This window comes from Macrotis lagotis, chromosome 1, assembly GCF_037893015.1.
Source record: "Macrotis lagotis isolate mMagLag1 chromosome 1, bilby.v1.9.chrom.fasta, whole genome shotgun sequence".
NCBI classification, from domain to species: Eukaryota; Metazoa; Chordata; class Mammalia; order Peramelemorphia; family Peramelidae; genus Macrotis; species Macrotis lagotis.
The window spans coordinates 681,088,862-681,112,975 of record NC_133658.1 but is presented as its reverse complement, the minus strand read 5'-3'; the positions used below and the strand labels follow the sequence as shown (position 1 = coordinate 681,112,975).

Sequence of the window (24,114 nt, the reverse complement as noted above, 5' to 3'; positions counted from 1 at the left end):
TGTAACCAAGATCAAAAGAAATGTAGTAAATTGGAAAACAATTTTTAAAGCTAGTATTTCTGAAAAAGGACTCATTTCTAAAATATACAAAGAACTGAGTCAAATTTTCATAAAAACAAGTCATTTCCCAATTGACAAATGGTCAGAGGGTATATGCAAAGGCAATTTACAGATGAGGAAATCAAAGCAATCCATAGTCATATGAAAAATTGCTTTAAATCATTACTTATTAGATAAATGCAAATTAAAACATCTCTGAGGTACCACCTCCCACCTGTCAGACTGGCCAATATGAGCAGAAAGGATAATGATCAATGTTGGAAGGGATGTGGGAAATCTGGGACACTAATACATTGTCGGTGGAGTTGTGAACTGATCCAACCTTTCTGGAGAGCAATTTGGGATTATGTCCAAAGGGCAACAAAAATGTGCATATTTGATCCAACAATACCACTACTGGGTCCATACCCTGAAGAGATTATGGAAAAAGGTAAAAATATCACTTGTACAAAAATATTCATAGTGGCCCCATTTGTGTTGGCAAAGAATAGGAAATTAACTAAATGTCCTTCAATTGGGGAATAGCTTAACAAACTGTGGTATATGTATGTCATGGAACACTATTGTTCTATTAGAAACCAGGAGGGACAGGAATTCAGGGAAGCCTGGAGGGATTTGTGTGAACTGATGCTAACTGAGATGAGCAGAACCAGAAAAACACTGTAGACCCTAACAACAACATTGGGGTGATGATCAACCTTGAAGGACTTGCTCTTTCCATCAGTGCAACAATCAGGGACAATTTTGGGTTATCTTTGATGGAGAATATCATTTGTATTGAGAGAAAGAACTGTGGAGTTTAAACAAAGATCAAAGACTATTACCTTTAACTCAGGAAAAAAAACCGTTATCTTATGTGATTTTGCTGTCTCTTGTACTTTTTTTTTCTTCCTTGGGGATATGATTTCTCTCTCATCACATTTAACTTGGATTGATGTATACCATGGAAACTGTGGGGACTAACAGACTGTGGGAGTGGGGGGAAGGGAAGTTAGATGGGGGGGAAATTGTAAAACTCAAAATAAATAAAAACTTTCTTAAAAAAAGAATGTCTGACTCCATTGGTGAATATAAATTTTCCTGTTTTAGGTCTTATTTGAAATTATGCATATTATATGTCTCAATAAAAAGAGCTTTTTAAAAGCATTCTACAAAAATAATTCTTTTATTTCTTGTTTTTCAACTGCATTGTAGAGCAGATTGTTAGAATAGATCTTCATCAGAGAACATTTTATTAAGTGCCTAATTGTATATTATACAGATTTAGGTGCTGAACAAAGAAAACTACAGTGATCATTAGTGAACATGCTTGTTTAGAGTTAATCAGAGAACAATAATACTGTGCTTTATAAATAAGCCCACAAGCACAAATAAACATAAAATGTATTTTTCCATATCTTATGTGATCTGTAATACAGACCTTGTCTTCAAATTAGTATACGTTTAAAGTTGTGCTTTAACTTGTTCCACCATTAGAATGTGGGGGTGAGGATTTGAGGAATATGAGGATGCATACAAGTATATATAGTATATGACAGACACTATGGTAAGTGTTTCAAATATCTCATTTGATCTTCACAATTTTGTGACATGAATATTGTCTCCATTTTACAGTTAAGGAAACTGAGGCAGACAGTGTTAATTGCTTTGCCCAGAGTCACATAGCTAGTGTCTGAGGGCAGATTTCAACTCATGACAATGAGCTTTCCTGACTCCAAGTCCTATCTACTGTACCACATGGTGGCCCTTCTTTCCACTTTAATTAAGGGCATGTTGAATTTGGTGGGACTTGAAAGTAAAATGTCAGGTAGTAAGTTGGAGATTTTGTGCAGGAAGTTGATGATCTAGGAGACTTAATGCAATCTGAGAAAAAAGAATTTGAGCAAATCATAAATGTGCCCCTGAAGGGTAAAAAGGCAGAATTGGAACTAAATGGATTCATAAAGAATGAAACATTCAAAGAAGAAACAATTTCAATTCTACAAAATTTATTTGAAAATAGGAAATAAGTCCTATACATTTTTTCTGTGATAAAAATATGCTCCTGATAGAAGAAAATAAAAATTTAATTTAAAAGACAATAAGTATTAAATTTTAAGACAAAGCTTGAGAATTCCCATTCTGATATATAGAAGTGAAAGAATAAGAAGCAAACAGAAATGAAGAAAATTCAGTAGTTTGGGGATATCCTCAGAGCAATGGCAAAAATGTAAGAGGGATAATGCTTTTCATTGTTTCCTCTTCCATTCTTGCACAGGTCTAGTTCATTCTCTACATTATCTTTCTTTCCTTGGAGAGGATATGGGAAAACTGGGACACTATTGGCGAAGTTGTGAGCTGCTCCAACCATCCTAGAGAACAATTTACAACTATGCCCAAAGGCCTATAACTGTGTATACACTTTGAAACAGCAGTATCACAGCTAGGTCTAGGTGTCTAGCCTAATGAGTTTTTATTTTTTTTTAAATGGAGAAAAGAAACTGTAGAAAAGTATTTATAGCAACTCTCTTTTTTGTGGTGGCTAACAATTAGAAATTGAGGGATATCTAACAATTGGAAAATGACTGAACAGGCTGTGGGATATAATTGTAATGGATACTATTGTGGTATAAGACATGACAAGTTGGAAAAACTTGCGAAGACTTATATAAGTTATGCAAAGTGAAATGAGCAGAATTATGAGTGACTTAGCTATCCTCAGCAATACAACAATCCAAGACAATCCCAATGAAAAATTGTATCCACCTCCAGAGACATATTCAAATATTCAAATGAGAACTATGAAAGCCTTGGTGGAGAAGGGTTCCATGTGAACAGTGGTTGAACATGGATCAGTAGGTCCTGAGAAATAGGTGAGCAACAATTTGAAGGGACAGGTAATGGCTTCCATTAGCCTCAGCTAGGTGAAAGGGAGTCGAGTTCATATTTACAAATCCAGTGTTGGAGATACGTGTCCTGGGAATTGTCCTAGTGTTAGATGAGATCCAATCCTAGGAAGAGTACTACAACTAACAAAGTAATATAGAATTATGAATGGCAAGCTGACATTTTCCTAGTGTTAAAACTGTTGCCAATTGTGTCTAAGGTCTGAGAAGAAACCCAACTGATAAGTTCATCAAGAGACAGGTCAGGATTTATTGAGTTGTCTCATTCTGTAGCCAAATATCACATGTTGGTGATTGTTCTGCATTGATGAAGCACCATGGTGCCTCTCTGATTAGGAGGAAATGAAACCAATTTAAAGCCAAGTGATTGTCACAGCAGCCAGACCATCTCCAATAGTCGTGTTTGCTACAAATCAGGATGAAGGTGGAACGATTCTGGTAAAGGCAAGTGGGAAAGATGCCTTACACAGCATACCCACATCATAATAAACATAACTGTGCAACTCATGCCACCAGTCACTTGATTGGTTGGTTGATGTGATCCTCTTCAATGCTGAAAAACTAGTAGTAGTAGTAGTGCCCTCAGTAGCAATAAAGTCTGGAAGAAAACGGTTTTGGAGTAAAGATAATAAATTTAATTTTGGACATGGTGAATTTAATTTATTCGTTCAGTTCAATAGGCATCTGGGGATTTGAGACTGATGATCAAAAGATCAGGGCTGAATTTGAGAATCATTAATATAGAAATGGTAATTGAATCCATGACCCCTGATAAGGTCATTAAGTGAAAGAGTATAGAGGGAGAAGAGTCACAGAGAAATATGGGCTGAAACAAATTCTATATGCCTCAGCTGAATACAAAACAAAATGACAATGGAATTATTATTTTGGATACAGCAATAGTAAATGTAATCTAAACTAAAAGAGATGAACTAGATCTTGCTGAAAGGTAAACTGGACAATGAACTGATTTCAACCCATTAACATATATGGACCCAATGGCATTGTTTCTAAAAATTTAAAGGAAAAGTTCAATTCACTGAACTTATAACTCAATAAGGAAAAATAGGCCATGAAATTGTAACAGTGGAAGGGGGGAGGAGTTTAATTTATTCTTATCAATCCTACATAAATCTAACTGAAAAAGAAAAATTAATTATCTGAATACAATTTAAAAAAATATTAGAAAAGATTTACCCCTAGGGATCACTCCATGGAAATAGAGAATAGAACATATTTTCATCACTTTAACTCAAATAAATCCAAACATTTCCACGATAGACATTAGGAACATAAAAACATCAGAACAAAAAATGAACAAAAGTAGAATTATTACACCCTTCCTGATTGCAATGCAATAAAAATTAAAGAGAAGTTGGAAAAAAAAGTATTAAAAGGTAACTGGAGGCTTTTTAACTTAGAATTTGCGGGTCAAAGAACAAATCATAGAAAGATTATTTCATTAAAAATGACAATGAAATAATCTATGAAAATTTGTGGGATGTAGACAAAACTATCCTTTGGGAAAATGTATATCTCTAAATATTTTTGAACAAAAAAAGGGAAAGGAAAGATAAATGGATTGAGTACAACTGAAATAACTAGAAAAATCAATAAATTAAAACTCCCAAACTCCAAAATAGAAAGTGAGAATCAAGAATGGACAAAATTGAAAACTATTACTTCAATCCTTCAAAATTTTGTCAGATGAATACTTTTTGGACATAGATAAAATAATAGATGAGAGCTGTCTGGAACACATAAATCAGAGAGAAATGTAAAAGGTGAAAAGTAGTTATCAAAAAAACTGACCAAAAAGAGATGCATTGGTCACATAGCAAGAGAAAGGAATGCCTGAATGCTTCACTGGTAACCTTGGAAGGTTAGAAAAGGTTAGAAGAAATCTCAGGTTGTTGGGTTGGCCTGCTGTGGTGAATTTGTAGAGGACATGGTGGTGGTGGTGGTGGGGCATTAAGTTGCATAGGAGGACAATAGAAATCACAAATTCACTCAATATTCATAGATCTGATCATCTCACTCCTTTTCTTAGAAAATCTTAAGTGGCTGCTATACTAACTTCAAACTACTTTGCCATTCTAGATTTTCCCTAATCTGGCATTTTAGAATTATTATTCTCTATACCTCCATTTCAATTCTGATAGGTTATACTCAAGCAGACCTGAACAATTCTACTCTGAACTGCCTTTGCTCATTATTCTCTATGCTTAAAAATATCCTTTCTACTCCTTTCCCTGTCAAATTTTGACTAGTCTTTTTAAAATTAAACTCAAATGCAACCACTCTTTGAAACTTCCCTGATCCCTCATCAGTTACTTTTGTTTTCTCAGATCCCACCTTTCTTTGTTCCTCTAACACTTATAATTTGTATTCATATAAATTTATATAATTATTTGCACAGGTATGATAATCTTCCCCTCCCCCAAAAAGTGAACTCCATGAAATCTTTTATTTGTCCCCAGTGTGTGTTATACTGTAGAAACCAAAGATGCATTGAATTGGTATGGGAATATTGAAATACTAGAGAACTATAGACATACTGAACTTGAAAGAAACAAAAAAACCTTTACAGTTGAACCACAAATTTGAAATGTTTGTAAACATCAAATACATAACTTTGGTCACAAAGGTGGTACTAAAGAATTACCACATCTGGAAATTAAAAGTTTGAATATTGTTATCTTTATTACACCTTGATTCCCAGAGAAATTGTTTTAAATCAGTAAGCATAGCTTCATTCACAAAGCTACCTACTGTTAGACTTGGGAGAAAACAAGTTACATTATGTTGTACCATTGCTTAGCCAAGAGATTTGAATCTTCACAATGTGCTACACATACTTCCCCCCCGCCTCCTTTAGGTTATAAATGTGCAGTCATGCAAAACATTTTCATGATAGACATTATGAAAGAAAACAGATGATCCCTCCAAAAAAAAAGAGCTCAAGAAAAATAATTTTTTTTAAAAAAAAATTATGTTTCAATCTATATTCAGACACCATCAGCTTTCTCTTGGGATGTATAGCATCCTTTATCATAAATCCTTTAGTTGTCTCTACAGTAACAGTATTGGTGAGTAAAGCTGTCATTCACAGCTAATCCTCCTACAATAGTTATTTTGTACACATTTCTTTTCACTTTGCATCAACTGTCTTTAAATTTTTACTCACTATTTCTTATACCAGAACAGCAGTCATTTTTTTGTCTTCTTAGCCAATTTAATAAGTATAATATAGTATTGTGCCTCATTATTGTTTTCATTTGCAGTCCTCCAATCTATAGTGAATTAGAATTTTTATAAGGCTTTAGATAATATTAATAACCTCAGCTGAAAACTGCTTAACTTTAGATTATCAATTGAGGAATAACTTTTTACCTTTGTATGATTCACTTGAGTGTAATCTAAATTTAAAGATCAAATTTTCTATTCAGCTTGTCATTTCATCAGGAAAACTCGAAAATCCCCTATTTCATTGAAAGTCCATCTTTTGCCTTGAAGGAATATGTTCAATTTTATTGAGTGGTTGATTCATTGTGATCCAAGCTCTTTTGCTTTCTGGAGCATCATATTCTAAGCCCTCTGTGGAAACTGCTTAAGCAATCTTGTAACAGTCAGCTCCATGATACTTGAATTGTTCTTTTCTGGCTGCTTGCAATATTTTTCTCCTGACCTGGAATTTTGGAATTTGGCTAGAATATTCCTTAGAGTTCACATTTTGGGATCTCTTTCAGGTGACTGGTAGATTCTTTCAATGTCTATTTTATCCTATTTATACCAAGGAAGTTTTCCCTTGCTAATTTCTTGAAAGATGAGATCTAGACTTTTTTTTTGGTTTTGTTCATGGATTCTAGGTAGTCCTGTAATTTTAAAATGACCTCTCCTGGATATCTTTTCCAGGTCAGTTGCCTTTCTGATGAGATAATTTAACATTTTGCTATTAAGTTTATATGTGGCCTGCAAGGATTCTTATGTATGGACCAGTCATCCCATTTCTATTTTAGTCTGACTACAATGTTCCATGTAACCTTTCACATACTGAAATTCAGATCTTTCTGTATTGAAGTGTTTTGTTAGACTTCAAGCTGTATTTAGGCAAAAGTAAATAGGATAGTGAATGTAAATAAAGGATTCAATTTAAGTTGGAACTTAATAGCAACACTGGCCTTTAGCAAATTATTTAGATAATTCATCAAAGATAAAGAAATGGTTTTGACAGATACTTCCATTTAAAGATACTGCAATTCAAATATTTCATGGCAAACATAAAGAACCATTTATAATACTGAGAGATATTAACTCAAAGTTAAAGCAACTAATAGAGGGAGTGGCTATAATTTCTAGTTACTGTCCCCTCAAATCTTTATTTTGATCAACTAAGTACAATGAATAAGCAAACTAAAATTCTCATTTCTCTATGGAAAATAACATTACCAAAAGATGGCTATTACAATCCTGCACTAACCTAATGTGGTTCCTTTAAAAAATATTCACATTTTAACCAAACACTAGGAAAACCTAATAAGACTATTTCTAAGCTTCAATTATTAATATATAGGTATATGTATGTATATGTCTAATCATCCTGCTAGATTGAGTTGACAGGAATTTAAACAAATATGATAGCTTTTAAATCAGTGTCATTTTCAAATAAAGATGGTATTTTATTTCTATCTCATTATTTCTCTTCAAATAAAGATGGTACTTTATCTATATCTCATTGTTTTTCTTAAGCCTTTCAGTATCTAATCTAGTACAGGTTGAATTAAAGCAATTCTCACTGAGACAGGTTCTATGGAGAAGATTTCCGTAAACTCACAAAAATGTTTTCTAAATATAGTTATTTCATTTTCATAGAAAGTAATTTACAGTATTTGTAAAATACAAGAATTTTATGTAAGGCTATTCTGTCTCTATTGGATGTGTCTATGTGCCAAGCTTCAGAAGGCCCTAGATCTGATTCAATCTAACTATGTAATCCCAAAATTAAACAACTTACCTTTTCCAGATTAATGCTTTTTTTCCACTATGTGCATGTGTTACATATAATCGTTGAGCCTTCCATTTGAAATTTTTGGAATGTTAATTTGTATTAGTGTTAACATAAATGTCTGTGATTTATCTTTCTCAAAACATTAATAATGAATTATGGCATTCTTTAGGCAGAAAAGGAACTTATACCCCCCCTCTCCTTTCTGTAAATTCATCACTATTATTTACATTTGTTTGCACTGAGGAAAATATCTGCAGATATATACTATATAGCAATGTCAATTTTTATACATGTGGAACTTGGAGATTTTGGTAGATTCAGTTTGTTTCACCCTGTTAGAATCTCAGTGCCTTGAGCTCTCAATGTATTTGTGGGTAACTTACTTTTATTTTCTCAATATTTAAAAAAAAGGGCTATATTTGCATCTTCCTAAATTGTCTGGATGAGGTGATATAGGGAAATAGACCCAAACAAGTTCTTTCTAGGCTTATCAATCTATTCACTAACTAAACATATACTAATCAAATATAAAATTGAAGCTACGCTAGTCAAAAGATTACTTTGACCTTGTTAACTTACTTTCGGTCATGTGTTTTTTGTGCCCAGGTTTTATAATAAAAGTCAGAAATCTGAATCCTCATTTGCTAAAAGCAAAATATTAAGAATTTAAAAAACACACCTATTGGTTAAAATGAATTTCATGCCTTTGAGATAACTAACAGAAAATAAGGGAAAATTTGCGTCAGAAAATCTGATTTCTCAGAGGAAATATTTTATTTTTAAAAAATAAAATAAGTTGAAGTATTTCAAATGGTGGGAATTACAATGAAATCCTTTAAAATTAAAGATAACATTTACCTAACCACTAAAATATTCCTTGGAGGGGAAAAAGGATGTGCTTGCCTATATTTGTACAAGAAGCAATTTACAACTTGTAATTAAGTCTCTCTCACTTTCAAAAACTGCAATAAAAAATGAATAAATTCATATTATTATGTCCTCAGACCACCAGAAAATATTTACAGAAAAACAATTTTGTTATAGATAAATACTCTGATTCAATGAGAGTTTGACAATTTTATTCACAAAATATAAGCAAGCATTATGTTGTTCTCCTAAGTGAAAATGTTCTCTTCAAATATGATTAACCAAGTTTTTTCCTGGGGGAGGAGGGGGAGAAGGGTGTAGAACTGAATATAAAACATCTTTCACTAAAAACCTCTTAAAAATGTATAATACAAACCAATACTTTATACAAAGCTTCTTTTTTATGAAATAAAGTTCAGCAATTAATGTAAAAAAATTCTTCTTAAACAGAATGAAAGGCATTTTAGTATTATTTTCGCCTTGTTGGAGAGCTTTCTCTTCGTCGGCCATGATTCCTCTTTGACTCTCGGGACTGTTCAGAGTGTCTGCTATGTTTTTCAGATTCCTTTTCTGTCCCATTCCAATGCCGATTTTCCTCATCTCTGGGGTTTGGATGATTTCTATTCCTTTCTCTGGACTTTGATCTCTCTTTTCTCCTATGATTCTCACTGTCTTTGTTTCGGTGTTTTTCTCTTTCATTTTCAGAAAAAGAATTTCTTCTTTCTCCTCTCCTCTTCTTGGTATCACCAGTTTTATTTTCTGGCTCTATGTATTCATCACGATCTCTATCCTTTAAAGCCCTATAATTGTTTCGTTCTACAGGAGGATCTCTGTCAGAAGCCTGTTTTGATGAGTTCTCTCTTGAATTTGAATCTCTTAAATTTTGATCTGTATTTTTTTCTAATCTTCTCTCTCTTTCAGTTTTTATCTGTTGTCTTTTTTCCATTTTATTTTCCATCTGTTTCTTTTCAGTTTTCTTTTTCTTAACTGTTTTATCGGTTTCTTTATTTTTCTTTTTTCTTTGTCCTTTTTTCCTTCTATTGTCACCTAATAGTGAAAGTATAGTACATATAATTAATATTTTAATCTAATTTTTAACTTGTGATAACACATAAAAATGACATTTTCAGCTGTCCAATGGAGAAAAATTTTAATAACCTCAGAGGAATTGGGAGGAAAGTCAAGTTTAACTGAGGAAAAACTCTGAATTATTTATTTTTTAAAAGATCCATGATTGTGATCCTCAGGCACAAAATAATAATATGTAATGTCACAAATGCTCTTTTGTTTTGTTTCTTATAATAATGTAAAAAGAAAGATGACAGATTTTATACTAATATACTAATGAGACTTTCATGTCTTTCTTAGAACTGTTTTTCTAAAATGGAGTTGTGTCTATAAAGTAAAAGAAAGAGCCATTCTCTCCTCAATAATAAGGGATCTATACTGTGCCAGATTTGCCAGGAATCAAAATAAGACCACAACACTGAAAATGTGGGAAGATGGAGAAATACATAAATACAGTAAATATTTATGAAGCATTTTCCATGTACCAGGCACTGCACCAGCCGGGACACACAAAATGAAAAACTAATTCTGGCTCTTAAGGAGCCTGTATTTAACTAATGATTGCATTATTTTTAACTTTAGAATTATTTATTTATGGAGACTGTCTCATTAATGTGACCATGCTGATGATCTGCATGGAGCCTGACCTGCTCCTCTGGCTGTATGAGTGTGGACATCTGGTTGGCTTTAGTCATCCTGTAGCTCAGAACCCTCAGCTCAGGGGATCTACCAACTTCAGACTCCTCAGGTTCGAGATTACAGGCATACTGCCACCTTAGATGAGTTTTAAAACGTCTAGGGTATAGGGTTAAGAGTTGCACATTAGTTAACATTTTGATGATTTTATATATATTGATTATGTATATATATATGTATATGTATATGTGTGTGTATATATATATATATATATATATATATATATATATATATATATAGTTCCCACACACAAAGAACTAAACACTTCTGAGAGATATTTAGGACCTTGATGTGTTTCTGTTAAGCGAAATGGAATATTAATAGCAGAGTAGCTAAAAAAAAAGTTTTTTTCCTTCAAATTGAGATCCTTAATATGGCAGCAACAGTTTTGTTTTCATGTACTATCAGGGCAGCATTAATTACATGGATGAAATAAATGTTAAGCTCTATTAAATAAAAACCATAATATTAATAAGCATTTCATTTCTGAGAAAACTATCTTAAAATAACTTAGGCCATTTATGAGTTGTAAAACTAAATATTTATGTCAAAGTTACAACCCAATATTTAATCATTTTTGCTTTGCTTCTCTAGTTTGGGTACATAAAACAAGTTAAATAGCTGAGATAAACAAAATCATTCTCTTTATGGTACTGGCTCATGCACAGCCAAACAAAAATATAGTAGAAAAATATCTTAAATTAAAAATACTGTCACTCCATACCCACCTAAATCATTCCCCTTCCAACACTTACTCCAGCAGGCTGTAGAATTGGTCATCAAGCAGCTCAATTATGCTGCAGCTGTCCATGCAGAAGCCAGCCAGTTCTTAGCTTGAACCACTATTTCTCTGACCCTGATAAACCATGCCCTTACCTTGTGGTTTACTATCACTAATGCTTTACTATCATTAATCCTTTGACTTTACAATGATAATGACTTCAGGTATTGTCAATCTTACAAGTTTGCAAACAATTTCACTATGATGACATTATGCCATATGCATAATTCATCTTGCTTATATAATGATTACTGACTTATTTACAAAAATTCATTGTTGAAATCATATAATAAATCAAATTAAGTTTGAATCAGTAAGCTTCCTTACTACAGAAGTTCATGCTGTGTTATCATCTGGTCTCAAAAAAGACTCAACAAAAGAACAAGATTTTTTTTTTTAGAGTTAGACTAGATGAACATTAAATGACCATTATTTATCATAGATTATGTCAAAAACAGGCTTTTCATCAGAAAATAAAACATCTTTTCTGAAAAACATAATGGATCCCCATAATCCTGACTATTATATTGTTTGCTCACATCTGAAAAGGAGTACTACATCCCCAGAAACTTTTCAGGAGCTAGCAAACAACAAAACCTCCTATCTAACTTGATACTGCATGGCAAAATACTACACTGCCTCCCGGTTCATTGGACAAAAAGAAGAGGATATAGTCCACAGATATTGTACCTTAAGAAGTCATTAAGAAAGTAAAAAAGAACTGCTATAAGGTGAAAAGAACAAGTGGCTTCTAGAAGAACTAAAGCTAGAATGATTCATACAATGAAAAACCTAAAAACCTTTTAACAGTTTTTCCTATACCAAAAAGAATTATGAAACACACACACACACACACACACACACACACACACACACACACACACACACACACACACAAACGTGTGCATGCATCATTATCATCTGTGTATCATGTCTGTGCCAAGAAAAGTTTTGGATCGTAAATACTGGGGCATTTCAGAATCTCAAGGTAACGTTTTTCATCAAAATATAATCACTGACTAGTTGAACTCCTAAATCGATAATATTCTCTTCCTTGGTTTCTATTGAATTAATTCAAGAATGTAAGCTCTTTGAGATTAAGATAGTTTCTCTTTTTTTTTTGTATTTCCAGTAATTGGAACTGAATAAGTGCTTACTAAGTGTTGGCTGAATGAATGATTTATTCTCTTAAAAAAAAGATTTTAAACTAAGAAGATGGCAGCATTATGAATATCATCTAAGGAAATACTGAATTAAAATACTGAACTCATTAATGATACAACTTCACAAAAAGCATCATGAGTACATGGGGCCCAGAAGAGGCAAACTCAATTTCATCTATTCGTCTTTTACTACCTGAGTCAGAGCTATGGTCACTTGTGGATGAGGAATCACTGCCACTGGAGGAGTCTGAGCTACTATCACTGCTGTCAGAATCAGAGGCTGAGGAGTCAGAGTCGGAGTCTGAAGAGGAAGAGGAGGAAGAGGAGGAATCTGATGACTCAACATCCGGCTTCTTTGCTATGATGATCTTAGGTGCATTTTTCAGATGTTCTCGTAATTCATCCCTATCCAATAAGAAAATTTCATTTAGTTTTTTTCTTTTCCCCAAAATAAGTATTGATTAACTTTAAAGAATATACAATTAAAATGTAACAGAATTTCAGAAAAAAAAATGTCTTACGTTAAACCTCCAAGACCTATGGAAGTAAAGAAATTGATGGCAAAGCGAGTGTTTCTTGGATTATCTCGGGGTAGTAATCCTTCAAAGAATGGTTGCAATGTTCTAATAAAGATAAGAATCAAAAAGGAAATTGAATGTAGCATAATTTGAAGACTGAAATACAAAATTCTTGCTTTCCTAATATTGAACTACTCCTGCCTACCTGATATTTTTTACCTGATATGGTATTTTAACCTAATCTTTTTGCTAAAATTTTATTTAGGAATTTTGTAACAATATCCATTAGGGAGATTGGTCTATAACTTTGGCTGTTTTGGCTCTTCCTGGTACAGGTATCAATCAGCACTATATTGGTGCCATAAAGGGAATTTGGCAGAACTTCTACTTTTAAAAATAGTTTATGTAGAATTGCAATTAATTGTTCCTTAAATGTTTGGTAGAATTCACCTGTGGTAGAATCTATTTGGGTCTCAAGATTTTTACTTAGGGAGTTTATTGATGGTTTCTTCAATTTCTTTTTTCTGAAATGGGGTTATTTAAGCATTTTATTTTTTCTTCTGTTAATCTGGGTGGTATATATTTTTGTAAATATTCATCCATGAAATACAAAATTCTTAAAGAAATCATCTGAAAATGTACCGAGATTTTTAAAGTAATATCTATCTATCTATCTATCTATCTATCTATCTATCTATCTATCTATATCTCACAGCCAAATAAATAATTTTCTCAGTAACAGTGACAGTAAATCATCACATGATGGACCTGAATGTGAGATAGTGTGGTGCAATGAAAAGAGAATTCAACTTTCTCTTGCGGAGATAATTTCAGCCAAATATCTGTGTAATGCTGAACAAATCATGTAAATCTCCATGAGCCTCAGTTTCTTCATATGCAAAATGAGGTAAGCACTTAACATTGCCTACTTCACAGGGTTGCTGAGAGGAACAAATCATGTACCTGAAGGTACTTTGCAAGCATAAAGTGATGTAGAAGCTATGAGTGAAGCTTTAAAGTTTAATTCAGAAACATAAATGTTACAAACTTACAAAACAACAACTTATAAAAAGTAAATTACTTAAAATTTTAAATGCTGATATTACATATATATATATATATATATATATATATATATATATATATATATATGATATGTCTTTAAACTTTGTAGAAATGTTTGGCATTGGTTACTCAGTGATTAAAGGTTTCTATTTGTTATCCTAGTCTTAAGGTCAGCCTAATGCATAATGACAGATTTGATGTTACTCCACAAGAAAAAGTCTCTAATGGAGATATATCATCTTACCAAGGTGGCCAAGAAGGATAAATTCCTTCACTGATTTTGCCAATCTGAGAAAGAGTCATCTGGAATCAATGCATAATGGCAGGGTATCAGCTTGCTAAAATTATAACTTTGTGATTTTAAATTTACCAAGTTAAAGTTTGAAAGAAATTTAAATTTTTAAACTTTCAAATAATAGTGTTTTTATTTTTAATTTTATAGTGGTTAAATTATTCAATCTTAAAAATGCACTATGACCTTTGGAACATGCTGCATAATAATAATAAAAAAGTTAAGCTTAAATAGAACGAAACCACATAATGCAGTATGAATTCAGTGTTCTTTCTTCCAACTGTGTCAATTTTGATTCATATCATTGACTTTGGCTATCTATTCTAAGCCATGGCTTTTGGGATTTCAAAGATTTATCTAAGTGAACTTGCAATTCATATTTTTACAATTGAGTTTTATGTGGGTGGGGATAATAGGTAAGAGGCAGATGTATAAAAGGTAGGATTCCCCAAAATAATAAAGATAAAGAATGAATAATAAAATTATCTGCTTACTCATCCTTCAGTCTTGCATTAAGTTTAGGAAGTCCCATGTATTCACAAAGTTCTTGAAAAAATATTTTGACAAAAATTCTGCTGGAAGAAGTAGTAGTTTCTTCACTCAATGTTATACATTCAAGAACCTGGAAATGAGAAAAAAAGCAGACAATTTAACTTTAATTTTCAAAACATGGAAACAAAAGAAACATCAGAATCAGGTTTGACTAGATAATCTAGAGATTGCCTCCATTTCTGAGATTCTATGATCTATACTTACAAGTGCTATTAAAATCATAGTAAACATTAACTTTATATCAGAAAGTGTTTGACTAGAATTTGACTTTTATACAAATGACCACTTGGTGAAATTTAAATATTTTTCTGTACTAGTTTCAAAACACAAAGGATATCCTATGATTGGGCTCATTTTTTTCTTTGAAGAAAACAAACTGGAATCCCATGGAAGAGATTTCAGGAAATCCGGCCTACTTCTGATAATGGAAAAGATGTGTGAACAAAATCCAAGTACCTTCATATCTTTAGGGCTCAGTTTTCTTATTTGTCAAATGAGGGGGTAAGAGCAATGGCCTCAACAGTTAATATTTTCTAATTTTTGACATGTTTTTTTTCTATCAAGAATATTCTGGCTTCTTCATTATATAATGATGAAACCAAATATTATTTAGGTCCTAAAAATTTTGGAGTTTTACAAAGAATAGAATCAATAGATAACTACTAATATAGTCTATAGGACTAATCAGCACTTCTGTGCAATATATGGCAAATATTCAAATAGACTATGAAATCATTAAGAGAGAGAGGATAAGGTGAAAAAGAAGTTAGCTGTTCAGAATATCATATCTGGAAATCATCCCTTGATCCATGAATGAATAAAATTATATAAGAAAACAAAATAGAGGCTACTTCCAATATATGAGTAGCTTGTAGCAAAAAATTAGTTTAAGGTAGTATTCTCTAGAAACTACATCATAAATGGGTATTATGATCCCAAGCTCAACTCACAAAAATCTATTTAATTCCATATTTGAGAATACTTATTATTTGTAATATTGTTTCTATGGAAAAACAGAGTTCCAACCCAGGATATCTTATTTATCTCTTCTTATTTCATATGGCAGTACCAGAAAAAAAAAAAAGGTCAAGTAATTCACTTGACTCTTTTCATCATCCTAAAAGAAAACACTTATTTAAGTGAAATGCTTCCCAGATGAACTATACTAAGAAATAAGGGCTGTTACTGCTCTGCTGGAGTCAGGAGTTTAGTATGCCAAGGACTGCCAACTTTACAAAGCAAACAAAACAGTTTACAAGGTAAATAAAAAGTACTTTACACTAAACAGGCCCATAGATTATAAAGTCTAAAAGATGTCAGGACATTTTTTTTTTATTAAATGTATACATTACAATCTGTTGACAGTTTACTTAGAGATCTTGGTAGAACATTTTTACATTTTTGTGATCAGGGTAATGGAGAGGAGATAGTCTCCTAAAGATATTCTCAGAGCTACTGTCAGAGATAGACCCCTGAAATGACACTGGATGTCTTGTGTACTTATACTAACTACTCATTTTTCAGAATTTTTCTTGTGAGAAACATGGTAGAACTTTCAATTTCATTTTTAAAGTTTATTTCCTCAGAAGTAAAAGTATGGGAACAGCTGGGTGGTGCAGTAGATAGAGCACCAGCTCTGGAGTCAGGAAGAACTGAGTTCAAATCTGACCTCAGATGCTTAATAATTGACTAGCCGTGTGACCTTGGGCAAATCACTTAACCCCATTGCCTTAAATAAATAAATTAAAAAAATTAAAAAAAAATGCAGAGTTTACTACTTACACTCCATGGAAGTGAATCAGTATATAAGAGATGAGCAAACATTTTGGCAACGTTTCGCAATTTGTTTGTTTCCAAGCGATGAATGGTATCATACTGTTCCTTAAAAATACCCTCAAAGGATTCCATATATTCCTTTTTTAGCATGCAGAAACGCTGAAGAATAAAAACAAGTAGAATAAATTCTAAGGACAATGCCCCCAACCTAATTAATAAATTAAAACGTGAATTTCCTACATCAAATAATACACACACACACACACACACACATATAAAATGATGATATATGCTATCTAGAGAAATAACAATGAAATCTCAACTTATTGTAGTTGTTTCATAAAGTCAAAAAATGTGTGGCCCTTACTGACTCAGAACTTACATATATTCTTAAAGAATTATATTTGCAAAAGATTATGGATTATTTGTACAGAGAAGCAATACTGCAACTGGAGTTGAGCTTAGAAGATGATTGAATACAGATTTTTAAATATTTCCTAGATCTTTGAATATGCTGTCTGATATAAGGAACAGAGGGAAAAATAAAAACAAAACCTATACTTAATTATAGTAGGATGGGAAAACTACCAGAAAGAAGTAGAAATTTCTAGAAGGATGATCCATTACATCACTATGTTAGGGTGTTCTGAGCAGTACAATGATGCATAGGAAAGTGTGTGTTTAGAAGTGGTCTTGGGAAAATCTTTTAAGAGAGCTTTAAACTTCTCTCTCTCTTTCTGCTTTTTTAAAAATTAAAACATAGTTTGTTATTCTAAAATATTCATGATTAAAAAAACAAACTGTATCCTGTGTTATGAATTAAAGACTGAAATATGAAACTCACCCCTGCCAACAAGCCAAAAAATTTTTCATATGTCCTCTGTTGGGCACAGCAATCAAGTATCATATTGCAAAGTTCTTTCTAATAGGAGAAAAAAATTAATGCAATTATTAATTCTCAAGAAAAACTTGCATACAAATCTATCCAAATATTACACTGTTAATTTTCAACAATGTGACAAAAAGCTCTGTTGTAGAAAGGCAAATTAAGATCAACAAACCACAATAAACACCCAGTTTAAAAAAAAAATCACTTGTCCTGCTTTTTCTTATAGTGCTAATCATAGTAATTAGAATGAATTTTTTTTTGAAGGGGGAGGATGGTCCAGACTTGAGATATCATACCAGGAAATCACTACTAAAGTAGATCTGAAGATATGCTGCAACTTAGTTTTCTTAAAAAAAAGTTGACTGGGGCAAAAAAGTGACGTTGAAACCCTAGAAAAGCCATGTTTTCTCCAAGGTCAGCATTGTATCCATTGTACCATCTCACTTCTCATAGCTACTTAAAATGTACATAATTTTGTTCCACTTGAAGGAAATCTGTTATATAAGAATCTAAAATTATATGACAAATCATGGGGTAAATTTTCACCAAGTTTTTGTTTTTTGTTTTTTTTGGAAGGACTTCCTTCAACAAACATTTTTCAGGCACTGGGCTAGGTCCTAGGAATACAAAGACAAAAATTGAAAATCTTTTTCTTCAAGGACTACATTCTAATACAGTGGGAGGGAAGAAGGCTATGGAGAAACAACACAAATTTTTAGGAGATGATACTAGGAAATGCTGGGGAGGGGATCAGAATGGGTTTCCTTCTGTATGAAGTGACACCTTTAATTGAGCCTAGATAAGGTCCAGGATTCCAAGAGAAAGCATAAGAGTAATGCATTCTAGGCATTGGGACTGGAGGCAGTCTGGGGTAGGTGGAACTTTGCATTTAGAGAACAGCATAAGGGTCAGTGTAGCTAGAATGTGAGGTGCATGAAGAAGAGTTATATACAATAAATCTGAGTAAAGTGAAATGGAAGAAAATTGTGAGGAGTTCTGTGTAAAAGAAAATTGGTCCTTTCCTGTACATGTTAAGCTTAAGAGGCCCAACAGACAGGTAAGAAACTGGAGTGAGATTTATGAAAGAAAGAAATGATGTTTAAATTGCTGGAGATAATGGAATCATCAAGCTGAGGCTATAAAGAAGGAAGAATAGGGCAGAGGATGAAATCCCTGTGGCCAACTGTATAGAGGAGGGAGCATGGAGGATGATGTGCCAAGGACACTGAGAAATAGCAAGCAGTCAGGAGACAGGCTGCCTAGCAGGAGAGAATGGTCTACAGAAGGATAATAAAGAAGTGTCACCTGATCTGACAATTCTAACCTTGGAGGGAGCAGTTTCAATTGAGGTTAGAAGACAAATGGGAGATGAGAAAATGGATGCAAGGAATGTAAATAGCTTCTTCTAGGCTAGAGGCTGTTAATCTGTGTACTAGTTTGCTTCCTTAATCTTACTTATTTCATTTTATCCATTTACATATTTTTTTGAGAAAAGAATCATGAGATTTCACCAGAATGAAGTACATGATACAGAGTCAAGAATACTTCTTTGAGGTGTAGGCTGTGAAAGGGAGCAGGGACATAAGACCCTAGAAGTGGGATGGGATATATATCTAGGCATATTTGTGAGTAGTAGGAGATGGTTGATACTTAGGAAGAGGAAGGGGCAAGCACATGAAGAAAGGACACAAAAAAAGCAGCTGGAATTTGCAAAAAGAAAGGCAAACTTTTCCTACAACAAGAATGAGGAATGAAATTACATAATGAAATACAGACTTGGGGAAAAGTCAGTGTTTGCAATAGATGGTCTCAATTTTTTTAATGAGATGACTCATGGTTCCCTTTTACATTTAAAACAATTCAAAGGATCAAGATTACATTTACTTTATGGAATACAAGGTATACTTACAAATGCTCTAAGTACCAGGATTAGCAGTTTTATTTTAATTAACATTTAGGAGAAGAATGTTACCAATAATGCAGAAAATATTTAAAAATGAATAACCCTGCAATAAACTAATTGAAAACTGATTCATTAAAATCACTGGCTTTTGCGCAATCCTTATTCTTGCTGCCCCCCTCTCCGGTGTTGGTCATTGACTAATGGCTACTTCTTAAGTGTTTTCTTCAAGATCATCTTCCATGTTCTTGTCTCTAAGGGTGGGCATCTTGAAATCCTTAACTCCCTGCAAGGCTGAGATCAAGTACATGAGGTTTTTCCTGATCCTAAATAGTCCCATCCCATCCTTCTGAAATTACTATTTATATAATTCATATTTATTTTATCTAGGTATATATGCATTTTAACAACCCAGAAGAATTCAAGTTCTTGTTTCTTTTTAGTCTACCTTTAATAAGTAGGATAAGTACACTGCCCCAAGTGAGGGCATAATAAATGCTCAATCAACGATTGATTTCTTGAATTATAAATGATGTTGCCCATACAACGAAGAACTTCAGGGACCTTTCAAAAAAATTGAATTATAAATATTTTCAATTAATAAAAAACAATTTTTTTTCTCTCTCAAGTCTCTGTTGGGGAAAAAGAAGAAACATAAAAACTATGAAATGTTCAGAGTAAAGCAAAACAAATGCCTGCACTAGTATTATTTAAAAAAGCATATGTCTCATCTGAAACCCTGGCTTCATCAACTCTTATCAAGCAGTATGCTTTAGGTGCAGCTAGGTGGTGCAGTGGATAGAGCTCTGGCCCTAGAGTCAGGAGTACCTGAGTTCAAATCCGGCCCCAGACACTTAATAATTACCTAGCTGTGTGGTCTTGGACAAGATACTTAACCCCACTGCCTTGCAAAAACTAGGGAAAAAAAAGTATGCTTTGTGATTTCTCCTCTGGAATTCAGACTCTTCACTGTGCAGCTCAGAATTAAATCTTTTGAAGTTGCTCATTTTTACAATATTGTTATTGTATAAATTTGTTTTGGGTTCTATGCATTCCACTCTGCATCAGTTCATACAAGTTTTCCTAGATTTCCCTGAAAGTGTGGCTCATATCTTTTTTCTTATTCATACTTTCATACAACACAATTTATTCAACCATTCCCCAATTGATAAGCATTTTCTTAGATTTAGTTGTTTACCACAGTATCATCTTGCAAATGTCTTTAGTACTGACTTTTTAATATTTCCCAATTGCTTCAATACTTGTAAATTTACAACCAAGTTGTAATTTTGATTTCTTTTATTAGTCATTTGGAGCAATCTTTCATGCATCTTGAGTTGGAAATATCTATTCTTTGGAAAACTGGTTCATATTATCTATTAATCAATTCCCTATTTATCCCAGAGTTTGATAAAATCAAGATACTTGATTCAAAAGCCATATAATAAGATTCTCCAATTCAAAAATTGAAAAATACAAATTAAAGCAATTCTTTAAAAGATTCCTCCTTACATACCATTAGGTGATAAAGCTGATTGAAAAATGTTGGAAGAGAAGAGGAAAAACAAGCACATGGGTATACTGTTGGTAGAACTGTGAATTGGTCCAATTATTATGGAAATCAATTTGGAAACATGCCAAAAAAGTGACTAAACCTTTTGACCCAGCAATACCACTAAAAGAGATCATTATGTACAGACATAGCAGATTTTTTTGGTGGCAAACACCTGGGAAGTAAAGGGAAGTAAAGGAGGTCAAAAACAAAAGAAAGGTCTTACATGTGCTAAAAACTGCACAGTGATATTGTTTATGGAAGCAAAAAACTGAAAACAAAATAAAGGTCCAAGTATTGGGGAATGGCTAACGAATGTAAGAATTGGGCTACTGTAAGAAATGATAACTGAGAATTCAAGGAAATAAAGAAAGGAAAGGCTCAACGATCCCTTAATGGGTATGTGATGGTAGGTGTTCTTCTTTCAGGCAAGAGTTGGATCTCAGGCAAGCTGCTAAAGCTTCTGCCATCTCTGAAATTCTAAGATTCTGTGAAGACTTATATGATAAATGAAGGCTTTCATCAATTTGGACTGATCTCCTCTGAAGAATTTATGGAAAAAAGACCACTAAGAACTATACAAGAAAAGGAAGAATTGAGGGGTTGTAATCTGCAGGGGAGAAAATACCTATGCTAATGAAAGCATGGATCCAACAAAGTTCTAGGTGCTCAATATTCATACTTGATTTCAGGGAAAGGTTTTATCTTGAGTATGATTTTTCTGGGTATAGGACTCTTAGAATTTTAAAGTAAAATAGGTTTTTTTATGTGGGAGGTCAGGTGAGTATTAAAATAAACTTTACATATAGCCCCTAACTTGCATATATTTACAACCTATATCACTCAGAGGACTGATTTTACATATAGTACTTGAAATTCTTGCCTTATAGAAATGTACATGTTTTGGTTAAAAATGGTTTAATATGTTAACATTTTGTTAAAAGCAAATCTCTGAAACACAGCAGAAAGATTCTGATCACACAGCATAATAAATTTAAAATTTGTAAATGTATGTAAAAATATACTAAAAGTATTTCAATCTAATCAGAAAAGTATCAAAACTTAAAGTCATAGTTTTCTTGAACTATGTCACATTACATTAGATTGATGTATTAAAATGCACACTAACATTTTATGCTTCTTTCTTAAAGAGTAAAACTGTAGTTCATCACATTTTAAACAATGAAATTGGTTAAAATACTGATACCAGTGCCAACAAAGTCAGCAGTACTTGCAAAACAAATTACTTTCCCCATTCTACTCCCAAGTCTAAATGCAATTACAGTACTGTGATCCCCTGTGGCTTACAATAATTAAATATTTTAACATTTTAATTAAATATTACAATGATTTTTAGGAGAGCATTGCAAATAACATATGCATGATAAAAGATTTGCTCAGAAAAAATCTTGCAAATGTTATCAAGAGAATGAGAAGAGTTCTAGGATAACTATCCTCTGGATTAACACTGAAGTTTATAATACTTTAATTCTATTTTTAAGTGATGTGACAAGTTCACATAGTAATTTTGTCTTCAATTAGAATTTTAAAGGTTAACTCATTAATATATTTACTTCCACTGATATACCTCTAATAAAAACCAAGGGACAAATATGGATCTTTAAATTTCATTATGTAGCCAATTAGCTTCAGAGGGGGAATTAAAAAAATTGTCGGGCGGGCGGCTAGGTGGCGTAGTGGATAAAGCACTGGCCTTGCAGTCAGGAGTGCCTGGGTTCAAATCCGGTCTCAGACACTTAATAATTACCTAGCTGTGTGGCCTTGGGCAAGCCACTTAACCCCATTTGCCTTGCAAAAAAAAAAAACCCCTAAAAAATTGATTATCCTGTAAATTTAAAAAAAATATTATCTTTGTTCAGAATTATGTGATATATTGTTTTCATAAGGTAAGAACAAGGAAGGAAGCAAAAATGTCCTTCTGAACATAATTTCAATGTGCAAGATCATCTCTGATTTCTTAGCTCATGTCATATATAACAACTTTGGGAAAAAAGGATGGCAGGGAGCACTAAAAGTAAGTATCTTATTAAAAACAAGTGGTAGCTGTTAGCTGACATCCAGGGAAGAAAGAATAGAACTCTAAAAGAGGGTATATTCAAGGTGTATTACAAGATGAGGCACACTGCTCAACAAATGTTATAGAGCACTAAGAAACACCACTACATGACCCTAAGTGAACAAGAGAAATTTAAATTCCATTTTAAAAAGCCAATACATTTTGGTTTGGAATACATACACATATATTTGTATATATAATATATATATGATGCATATGTATATATACTATATTGGTTTTGTTTTCATTAAGGATTCTTAAAATTTAAATACTTTTGCTTAAGTGATCTAAAAGTTCCACTTTGTAATATATTTTCTGGTAATACTGGGCAAACGAATGCTTCCTTCCTACAAATATATTCCATACTTTAAAGCACATAATCTATTTCAATACATATTCAAAAATAATTTAAAGTCATATCTCCTTAGGCAAAGAAAATCAGAATGTTTGTGATTATCTGGATAAATGCTTCAAATGTCAAGTTTTTGGGGGTGATGAAGGCATTTTACAAAGATACTTGAGTCTAAAACAAAGAATCAGGATTGTTAAATATGAGATGAAGAATCATAGCTATCCAACTTTTCAAGAGCATGGTCTATTAACCAAAGAAAAAGAGACACAAATGCCAGACCAAAGACAATCAAGAGATATGTCTGGTCACACTTCCTCTTCCCTTTGAGTAACAGAAAAGATTTGTATAAATCATGATACTTTTCAGATGCAGAGTTTGATTACTCTTATTTTTGATAACAAAAATGTGTTCCTTCTTTTCACTACATTTTTATCGAACTAGAATAAGTTCTCTGTCTTGAGTCATTTTGTGCTTATACTTTCCAACTCTTTGACAAGAGGTGTTAATAAACTTGAAGGCAGGGTGGCTAGGTGGCACAGTGGATAGAGCACCAGCCCTAGAGTCAGGAGTACCTGAGTTCAAATCTGGCCTCAGACACTTAATAATTACCTAG

The 24,114-nt window shown here is 32.8% G+C and overlaps 1 protein-coding gene across 2 annotated transcripts in view; it reads right to left on the bottom strand.

Annotated features, from left to right (window-relative positions):
- Positions 1-4,277: 4,277 nt before the first annotated feature.
- The window catches only part of CWC22 (CWC22 spliceosome associated protein homolog), an 80,780-nt gene continuing 60,943 nt past the window's right edge, over positions 4,278-24,114 (bottom strand). Inside the window, exons 13-18 of one of the 2 annotated variants that reach the window (XM_074215576.1) lie at positions 17,576-17,653; positions 16,738-16,890; positions 14,898-15,025; positions 13,050-13,151; positions 12,722-12,933; positions 4,278-9,867 (exon numbers count right to left, since the gene is read on the bottom strand). In XM_074215576.1, coding sequence (XP_074071677.1) covers positions 9,290-9,867; positions 12,722-12,933; positions 13,050-13,151; positions 14,898-15,025; positions 16,738-16,890; positions 17,576-17,653 — 1,251 coding nt within the window. In that variant the 3' untranslated portion in view covers positions 4,278-9,289. The remainder of the gene's footprint in view (positions 9,868-12,721; positions 12,934-13,049; positions 13,152-14,897; positions 15,026-16,737; positions 16,891-17,575; positions 17,654-24,114) is intronic. The other variant, XM_074215575.1, reaches the window with a different exon arrangement.